General features: G+C 38.2%; 1 protein-coding gene across 1 annotated transcript; it reads right to left on the reverse strand.

Annotated features, from left to right (window-relative positions):
• Positions 1–2,278: 2,278 nt before the first annotated feature.
• LOC122792924 (insulinoma-associated protein 1a-like) lies at positions 2,279–3,952 on the reverse strand. The gene has a single exon (XM_044060494.1). The coding sequence runs from the start codon at positions 3,724–3,726 to the stop codon at positions 2,497–2,499; it is 1,230 nt and encodes a 409-aa protein (XP_043916429.1). The 5' UTR covers positions 3,727–3,952; the 3' UTR covers positions 2,279–2,496.
• Between the last annotated feature and the right edge of the window lie 6,502 nt (positions 3,953–10,454).

Here is a 10,454-nt window from a genome sequence, read left to right on the forward strand (position 1 = left end):
TAAATGCAACATCTTTATGAAGGAGTTGAGTGATGAGAAAACAAGTTTTTACTCTCAGAAGGGGGGCGGGTATTAAAATATTTTAAGAGGTACTGCATGCTCGAGACTAGCATATGCCAGTCTTGATCACAGCAGTGTAGTTACTTGCACACAATCCATTGTCATTCATTTATGAAGTGACATTAAACTACAGTGGTTATTTTTGGAATTATACCTCTTCCGCAAAATACTGCGAATGATGAAATTAATATTTTAAAATGACTTCTGTACGTCAAAGCAAAACTGAAAGCATTTCGTTGTTAAGCTCAGACTTGCAGAAGTAGGTTTGTAAATGTAATATAGTTTGCTATTTGTAAGATAGGCATTTCATTCAAATTTTAATTGCAGTTGTAACAAAATAAATCCGCTGTCTGATTAGTGCCCTTAGCTCAGCAGGTGTATAACTGGGATTAATGGGATTAGACATCAAGTGAATGCTGACTGGATACCTTATTGGTCACCAAGTTCAAGTCCCGGCTCTTCCGGTAAGACGGGCGTTCACCAAAGCAATGGTCACTAATGGAATGTGAATGATGGCAAACACCCTCTATAACCTGAGGAATGGAATGCCTGCCTGATCTTCGTGTCAGGAGGTGTACAATAGAAATTAACTTCAAAGTCAGTTAAACTATTTACTAAATAATTAGGGAGAAAGCCTCAAATTTACGAAGGACAAAAGCCGCCAAATAACGGACATTTTTAAATACTACTCTAGTTCGCTTAAAAAGTTGAAAGAACAATAGAAAGTCCATCTACATGCACTTTCTGAAGAATAAGAAGTATGAAACTAAAGTTTGTCATTGACTAACTGTACCCCTCAGCAATTATCCAAAAAGTTGACGAAGGACAGGGCAAATATGAGGCATCGAGAGTTGTGGTCAACCAGACTTGGCTGCTCTTCAGAAACTCAAAGATTCTTCGAAAGTGCATACTTTAAATAAGAGGCCATACTCGAATACACTGCTGCTGATTTGTGCAAGTGTTGTGAAGCTTTAGAAATAAGTCATCCTAACTGATTAAGGTATAGTGACCTTTTCTCTTACCTCTCAACCTCTTTTATGCAAGAATTTCAGACAATGCCAAAAATAATGGAGGGCACAAAATCAGGGACACATTTCAAATATTGATCTTATACATTTAGAAAGTTAATAGAATAACTGTGTTTGCATTAGCATGCATTTTTCTAAATGACGTAAAGTCCTCCTCAATGATTTGTGAGAAAACCGCAGATTTTACGAAGAGCAGACCAGAACTACGAGGCAAAGATACAGACATTCTGCAAAATGCTGAACAGTTGGAAGGAACGTTTGTTCTGTAATGCTGTTTGTAATTCTTGACAGACTTCATTAAATCTGAAAGTCCCTTGGCGCTCCTAAGGTGGTACGCTTATTCATCTATTTAATTTGCTCGCATAAACAAATTGGAACTAATTGCTTCCAGGGAACCTGTTTTGTATCTGATCTAGGCATCTTACTTTTATCTTTCTTCACTCCAACACAGAAGTAACACAAAACTAGCCAAAACACAGCTTCAGGCACTGACCAGTGTCAGCGTTCATGTTTTGCAACAGACTTTTGTGTCTCTGGCTGCAGAGACCCTTCTCCAAGTACCAATGGCATTTACAGAACACATGGCGACACTTTGGAATGACAGTTTTACAGCCTTACCTTTCAAAATGACTGACACAGACCACATGGACACGGGCAACTGCTATTCCTACGTTATCAGTCCCCAGTGAATACTCATACAGGTATACTACAGGTGCTATGAACATGGACAAATGTTCTGTAATAATGCCGAAAAGCTTTAGTTATTTACCTTTGCTAGACAGCTTTTTATAACTCCCTCACAACTGCAATGTCACCTGACAAAATGTCATTTCATATTTACATATTGTAATTCGCATTAAATTATTATTCAGGTTACCTATAAACAGACAAAAAAATCCGAAAAAATAACAATCAGGCAGGACTCGTATACTTTACAGTTTTATTATTCTGTTTTTTTATATATTCTCAGGCATTACACGTATACAAAATTGTACAAAAACGATTTTTTTCTTGTCAAGTGTATGTAAAAAAATGCAAGTTTCGTTCACGGTAAGAGCTCATTTTAAGCACAATTTCTGTACTTGTAACACTTTCTCAGCTGAATAAAATGAAGAAAAAAAACATCTTTTCATAAATACAAAAAGCAGCAACATGTTAAATACAAACAAAATATATAAATAAATAATATAATTTATATGTACCTTTCACAACAAAACACAAACACAAATATTTTTAAAAAATATAGCACAAAATGTAGCTTTAACAAAAAAGTTGCTTACTGTTTTAAGGCAAGTCGTCCAATTTTAGTAAGTCTAAAATATACTAAAGCTGTTGTGTTTTTTTCTGTCACGTGCTTGTTGACATAGTCTTGTTTCATTTGAGATATGTTCTATTTCATTTTTGGTATTTAAAGAGCAGAATGAGAGACAGGAAACAAAATTACTTGCCTTGTTTCTGAAGGATGGCATTTATTAATGTGCCTTGTGAGTCCAGGTGAGGAGAAGAAGTTCTCAGGGCAAAACCTGCAAGGATAAATTTCAGTCTGTTGAGCTGTACTTGTGTCAGTTTTAGTGCTTAACCTTTCCTTTGCAAGAAAGATCTGATCGGAGTCTGAAGATTGCAGTGGTAGCGGTCTCTCTGTGCTCTCCATGAATTTGTAAGGAATTTGCTGAGTTGCTGATAACACTACTGAAGGTCTGTGCACAGCTAAGTGTTTTCTCAAGTATGCCTGACGTCTAAATTTCTTGTTGCAGTGAGGACATTCAAAAAGCTCTTCCTCTGAACCTGAGTCTGATGGCTGGGGAGATGGAGTGCTAAGTTCTCGGTGAGGAAGGCTAGGACTTTTGTTCTCTTTGGCATTCTCTTGGCTCTGTGTACTATCCACATTCCTGGGTTTGTGCCAGCGACGATGAGATGCAAGGTTAGCAGGGCAGCTGAAGACTTTGTTGCATTCAGAGCAACGATATTCCACTCTGATAATCCTGGAACACTTATGCTGGGCTAGAGAGAGTGGGTCTGTATACTGCTCCTTGCAAAGTTGGCAGATAAACTCACCCAGAGGACTACTAGTGTTAGACCGAGGCTTAATGTCCTCAGGGTCTTCTTTTATTTTCAATCCCAGCACAGGAGAAGTTGTGACTTCATCTTTGTAGCTCAGTTTCTTCTCATTTTTGGGTTTCTTGGCTTGAAGCTTGCCCTTCGGTTCATCTGCAGATCTTTTGCTTGCTGATACTGTAGAACAAATGGAACCCAGCTTAGCTTCCATATCTGCAAGAGAAGGCAAGAAGCAGAGCTGTCCTAGGGAAAAGAAGGATGCCGAACTTGGGAATGACTCAGCCATACTAGGTGAGCTTGAGTTAAGTGTTCTGTCAAGGCAACTTTGCTGCTGATCTACACTAATAGGCCTGTTGGGACTACAGGAAGGAGCACAGGGTGCTTCGGGCATGCCCCCAAGAGCTGGTCGTTGCACTGTCTGAGCTGGTGTCATCAAAGCTGGACTAGGAGACAGGCTGTTTCTCTCTTGGACCCATGTAGAAGTAATAACACTCTTAAGCTCTTGAGGATCATCATCACCTCGTACTCTGTAAGAAATTGGCCCCATTTTCATGGTCCTCTTCACCAAAAATCCTCTTGGCATCCTGCAGTTTTATGTTTTTTTTTTTTTTTAAAGTTTGCTAAATCTTTTTTTTTATCTTGTTTGGAAAGTGACAGTTTCCGAGTGCTGGATCTGCTCCTGAAGCATGCAGTGTCTGTCTTCTCTGCATATATATATATTTTTGCAGCTGAGCTGAGAGAAAACTGCTTGCTATTTAAAGGAAAATGTCCCTATTGTCAGCCTAGAAAGCTGCAGATGGCTACAGATTTGGAACCAATGAAAAGGAGGCAACCTGATCCAAAGAGTTTGGGAGGGGGAGTCTCTGGGGATAGAGCAGATGGGAGCTTCTCCTGACGCGTGGTTGCTCTCCATTATGTAGATTGGGGGCATGGATGCCACACGCCAAGCTTCAGGTCTTTTGTCTTCTGGCCATTCATGGCACACGTGCCAGAGCTTTGTCTTTATTCAACAGGATACAGAGAGAAAAGAAAAGAATAAAAGGAAGAAAAAAAGAGACCCCCTCTAGGGAGAGGGGGGAGGCACAACGTCTCCAAGAACTCTGCTCTATCAGACTTGGTGCCCCCAGGGTGTCTGATCACAACAAAAGGTGCAGTCTGCCAGCCCATTCAGTGCAAAATTAACCCTTTTCTCCTTTGTGTTTTTAAACTACACAAATAGAAACGGCTTTTCAGGAGGGGTGGAATACATCCATAGTTCCTGCAGCAATCAGCATGCAGCAAATGCTTCCACTATAACAAAAAGAAAAAAAAATGATTTGAATGAACAAAATATGCAACAGTACTGTGCTTAGGGATAACGATCTTTCAGTAAACTTTTATGGAAGTGTCTGTAAAAATATGAAGTGCAATTCAATATGCTGTTTAATATCAGCCCCTTGCAAAGTGTGTGAAACTTAGAAGGCAAGTATCAAGTGTGGAACGTTTGCTTCCCCTGATGCACAATTGTCATAGTCTTCCTGAAATTGTTCCTTCAAATATCCCAGCAGTTTATTAAATACTTAAACCCCTGTATCCCAGAAGCACAGAAACTCATTTGAGCTACGCAGAGACATCCTTAAATTAATAAAAAAACTTCTTCTCTTCCAGGGGGACAAGTAACATTTTTTCAATTACTGAGGCAGCTGTAAAAGCATTTCTCAGTCACTATATTTGCCACATGGTTTCTGTGTTGCTGGACAAGTGTAGACTCTTGTTCACTTATCCCCATTCATTTAGATGTGATTTTAAAGGTTTTGTTCAGGTTTTCTTCTGTTTGATTCCAAAAGCGCTTGAATTAAACAAATGCTTCACACTGAAACCTCCCTCTCTCTCTTTCTTTCTATGGTCACAGTTGTCTTGAAATTCCTAATCTCTTCTCTTGTTGTAAAGCCCCTGGGGAGGGCAGACTGTGCTGTATTGTAGGATTGAAAAACTGGAAAGTATACCTCAGGGGCAAAGCCACGCGTCCAGCCTGACCCTTTCCACCCACATTTACATAAAGCTGGAAAATCTAATTCTAACTGAAAAAGGGCTGGGATGGAGAAAGAGCCTTACTTTAACTCCTTCATTGCCTGGACTCATTTATGGGCTACTTAAAATTCTCTGACATCACTTACATACTGAAAAGGTGCTGCTTTCTAATAAAAAGAAAGAAAGAAAAAACAAAGCTGCCTATCTCCAGACTTTGCAGAAAAGGTTTCTTAAGGCTTGATAAAACTTTAGGAAATCCCTCCTGCAACAATACAAATAAGTCAGTGGTAAAACTTCATGAATGTTACATATCAACTTATTTTATGGACATGAGATTGACACTTATAATGTGATAATAATAGCAATAATGAAATTTCAATGAAATTGAAAAAAGGTGTTAGAATGTTTAACCTTTTTGTTTATAAAAAATGTTTCCCCTTAACACCTTTTGTTTGTCTTAACTGTGTATGGTAGAACTGTCCCAGTGTAACAGTAAATGTAATATTCCTTATATAATAATAATAATAATAATAATAATAATAATAATAATAATAATAATATAATGCAAACACTTTAGGATGCAAGAAACAACAGCCTATACGACTTTGCAACTCAATCTTATCTAACACGTTTTGCACTTGAATGGGGCTGCCACAATTCTAAATACTAGATGCAAGATTTGTTACTGGCCAGTGTGTAAATTCAACCAATACAAAGCACTTAGTTTCACTTTTTTTTTGAAGACTGGAACAGTTTGTTTTATAATCTTAGCTTTTAAACTCACTTTTAAAGTAATTTAGTTCCATTATCACTGTTTTCTGCAGTATTGAGAGAAACATTAGAAACATACTTTTTAATTCCTTTTCAAATGTTTTACCACCTTCTGTTTCTTTTCAAGGAGACAACTACACAAATCACAATGACCCAGTAGAAATCAGGACAGAAAGCAGTAATACTGCCATTTGTAGGGTATATGTTGGAAAACCCGACTATGTTTTACTTAAAACTGTGGTTTAGTCAAGTAAATTTGCATAGAAAATGCTACATTTATTTTCCACAAACCACTGATATTACTGCAAAACCAAGTGCAGCCTTAGATTGTATAATGTTTGGGAACATTAGATGTGGATGGGATAACGGTGCAGGGTTTAACTTTTGTCCATGTGGTATTTAGTCACCCGCTAGTCAACCAAAATGTTTCTGTGTTTCTTAACATATTTTATTATATTTATGATGTAGTGTAGTATAGTTAATTTAGTTTGAAATCAGACAGAAAGATGTTCGGAAGTCAAACCCTACAAAATGCTGAGCACTTGAAAGCAGCCATAAGTGCATCAATACACAGTAACATATATCATTAACTGCTGGGCTTGTTCAGCATTGCTGCAGGGTAGTGTGTGTCTGATTTCCCTTCTGAAGAATTCTAGTCCCTTCAAAAATGCATATCATAGAACAAGTCTGAACACAAAGAGTTATGTAGTGCTAACACTCACTTGGAACTTTCTAAGGGCACCTAAGTAAACATTTTTATTGTGTATGCTGCAAGTCAATATGCTTAAAGCATGGCTGTGTGCTCATAAACTCAGATTTGGCCTGCTGCTACAGCTGGTAGTTAAAAGAATAGTCATGCAGAAGAATGCACTTAATTGTATTTGTTTGCATTACTTTTTTAATGAATGGACTCATTATATTGTTTTAGGCATCGTACCAACATGCTGTGCTGTTTCCTATCATTAATATTTGTTTTCCTTGTACATGTTATCAACTGTAATTATGTACTACCCAACCGCATTTACCTTAAGCTCCTACTACGTTTGTCTACTTTTGTTTCACGTGTACTATGAGGCAGAATGCAAATGAATTAGTACAAAGTTGTCTGCGACAATCAAGATGTTAAAAGGGGCACAGCAAAGTGCTACTCGTTCCAGCTGGTCAAAGTCAAAACTCACTCTGGTGTCCACTGTCACCATGAGGTCAGTTCCTGTCCAGCCCCTTAACAAAGACTTTCTAGTCATCACACTTCAGTTTTTCCTGCTGATTCTCATTCATGTAATCATCTCTGTCATACAAAGAGTAGTACTTAGGAGATTAAAACAGGGAATTAAGACAAAACAGACAGGTTAAACTGTCCCAGGTCTGGTTCACATCTCAGCTTGCTTACTTTTGTCAGTTAATTCATTTAAGTAATTGAAGTTTGCCGAAAAAAAATCTAACTAGGTATAATCCATTTTCAGCACAGTCCAAAGATGAAATGTTCAACAAAAATGCATTTATCTGGTTAAATAAAAAAGTCTAAATAAATAAATGCATATATACTTAAATAAACAAGCAAATCCATAAATAAGGGGAATGATAACCTGGTGTACTGTGGATGTAATAAGCCATGGACAGCTTATACTTTAGGTAAGCAGTTGTAGCTTGGCAAAGAAGGAGAATTTTCTTAAAGCTGAATATCTGAAGCTTAAATAAACAGTGATGTGAAGGAAGGCAATGGTGCAGATGGCCAGCAAGGTGCTAGGTGTGAAAATGAAGAGGTGAAATCAGTGGAAATTTCATGTTTATATAGCTGTAACCATGGGAATTAGGCATTTACATAGCTGTAAAAGATCAAAGGAGTGACTAAAACTAATAAACAAGAACAAGCAAATACATACGTAAATAAAAATAATGAAATATGCAGTTTATTCCAGTGTATCAAATTATCTTAAATTATTTTGACAGTTTTTAAAGACAGCTATCAAAGCAAAATACTGAATGGTAGTTAAAGAACCATTAACATGAAAATAGTCTCACAAACATAGTGCTATGGATATGTGGAACAATGAGAAATGACTGGAGCATGCACCATCATAAAGGAAATGACGAAGCCGATTATTTTATAAAGGAACAGCATGAGGGCAGAATGGTTCATACCTGGCAGATTTAGGGAGGGACTTAAAATCAGAGGGAAAGGGCATTGACTTATTGAGAAGGTAGACTTGAGTACCTGAGAGGCTAATGAGCAGGAACAGATCAAAGGTGTAGCTAGGCATACTCTCTGTATACAATTTTCTAAACAATGCTTAGCAACAATGTTTTTTTTAGGCCATACTATGTCCACAGCTGTCTAAATGAATGCCTCCAATAACAGTTACATAGACTGAAAAAGTATATATTTACTGTTTCTAGAGGGAAAAGTGATGCACACACATTTGTTAGGTGCTGGAGGGGGTCAATATTTTAAGTGTATGGGAGCAGCAATAAGAACACACGAGTACAAAATTACATTCTCTGGCTACACCCCTGGAACAGATGGAGATGAAAAATACATGGACTGGCTAGTCCTTTGGATTAGCAGGAGAAATGAATAACTCCCAACAGGATGGACGGGCTTTCAATTGCTGTTACTGGTGATTTCTCAAGTGCTTGAAATGGATGATTAACTGATATAGTGTGATGGTTATTGTTGACAACATTTTAATAGAGCACTATATTAGTAACAATATGCTGAAGAAAAAGTGCAAAAATTAGTAAAAATGCAAATACTTCTAAGTGTCTAAGCATCCTTTTTATTTCTTCACATGTTCTCAGCTCCACTTTATGTTCTACAGACAGTCTATTCATTTGTCGGAATGTTTGCTGACTTCCTATCCTTTACTAGAGGTTGCTTTGTTAACAGTTACCTGTGAATGTTTGCTGACTTCCTATCTTTTACTAACAGTTATCCGTAATTGTTCCTTGACTCCCTGCCCTTTGCTGGAGGTGACTTTGCTAACAGTTTCATGTAGATGTTTGCTGATGTCCTATCTTTTGCTGCTGATGGCTTTGCTATTAGTTATCTTTAAGTGTTTGCTGACTTTGTATCCTTTACTGGAAGTGGCTTTGTTAACAGTTACCTGTATAACAATGATGCAGACTCCCAAATCCCATTTTTTCCTTCAAAAGCATCTCTGCTAAACAAGTTCATAGGTAATTACTAGGCTAATGACCCCAGAGGGCCTTTTTAAGCATGTACATGTTTCCCAATGTGAGAATCAAACCCTGTGCATTGTGTCTGTGAGGTAAACAACGTAATCATTAAGCCATTCCCCTAATACCCTAAGTTAGGAAGTTGCTGGGCATAGTGATGTGCTGCAGTGTTTCAATTCACTCTTGGGATGCATAAAGTGGCACACAACTGCCCTGTGTAACCAGCCCTTCACTTATCACACTTGTGGTTACCTAACTGTGAGAAGTGGTCACAGTCATTCTCATAACAAAGTATGATGATCGGCACAGATTTTTGTCATGCAGCCTGGCTAAAATTACTGAGATGTTTTTAGCCGGTTGGCTACAGGATGTCCTCACCACATATTACATTCTCCCACATCACTGTCACAGGGGTCTGAGTTCTCACTGATTCTGTATATATTCACACTCTACTGCTGTCTTGGGCCTCTGCTTACATGTAGCACTGTGTATCACTAATGAGCCTCTCCATTCACTTCCAACAGAGGGTGAGAGCTGTGGAAGTAGCAGTAACAGCCTTCACAAGACAGTCAGAAAAAGTTTTTTTGTTATAGTCTAGTCCCCAGTGTGCCCATGAAAGGACCACAGGGTGATAATAATTTACACAGGTTTCCACCTGCTTTCATGAAGCACTTCTAACTGCTCACTGGCATGTTTTGAGCCCCCCCTCCAAAGAAATCTTAGGGTTAAAGACCTTCCTTGTTCATCACCATGCAAGAAAGGTGTGCAACCAGGCTACTGCTCACTAACTGCCCCCCAGCTCACTAACTCCCCCCATACACACTCTCCTAACATTGGCATGCTTAACTAAACACTCCATCAGGAGCAGAAGCTGTGTCTTGTCCATGTAATGCATTATTGGCACCTCACTGATTCACTCATTAAAACACATCATATAGGGAGTACAGAAGGGGGACATTTCTGAGAATATTGGCAAAACATGTTACTCTATTATTCACGACCTGTTACTAATGAGGAATCCTGTGATTAGTGTAGCCAACATCAAGCAAAACTAGTTCTGAAGCTCTCTGACATAATCAGTCTGATTACTAGTTTAAAATATTGATTTATAATCAATTCCATCTGTAGCCATAAGTTTATAGGTGTGTACTAGGCTAATGACCACAAGGGCCTTTTTAACCCTAGACATGCATCCCAAATCTCTAACAAGTTCTGGTACCTTTGATAAGCTTAAACCGGAACTTCAGAAATGAAACATTTACAAGCAGTACCATCCTCATGAAAGACGACAGATATGGACGCTTTCTCATGTGACATTGAATCCTTTATGTTGAAGCAGTCACAGAGATGGTA

This window comes from Protopterus annectens, chromosome 2.part0, assembly GCF_019279795.1.
Source record: "Protopterus annectens isolate FY-2018-M chromosome 2.part0, PAN1.0, whole genome shotgun sequence".
NCBI lineage: Eukaryota > Metazoa > Chordata > Ceratodontiformes > Protopteridae > Protopterus > Protopterus annectens.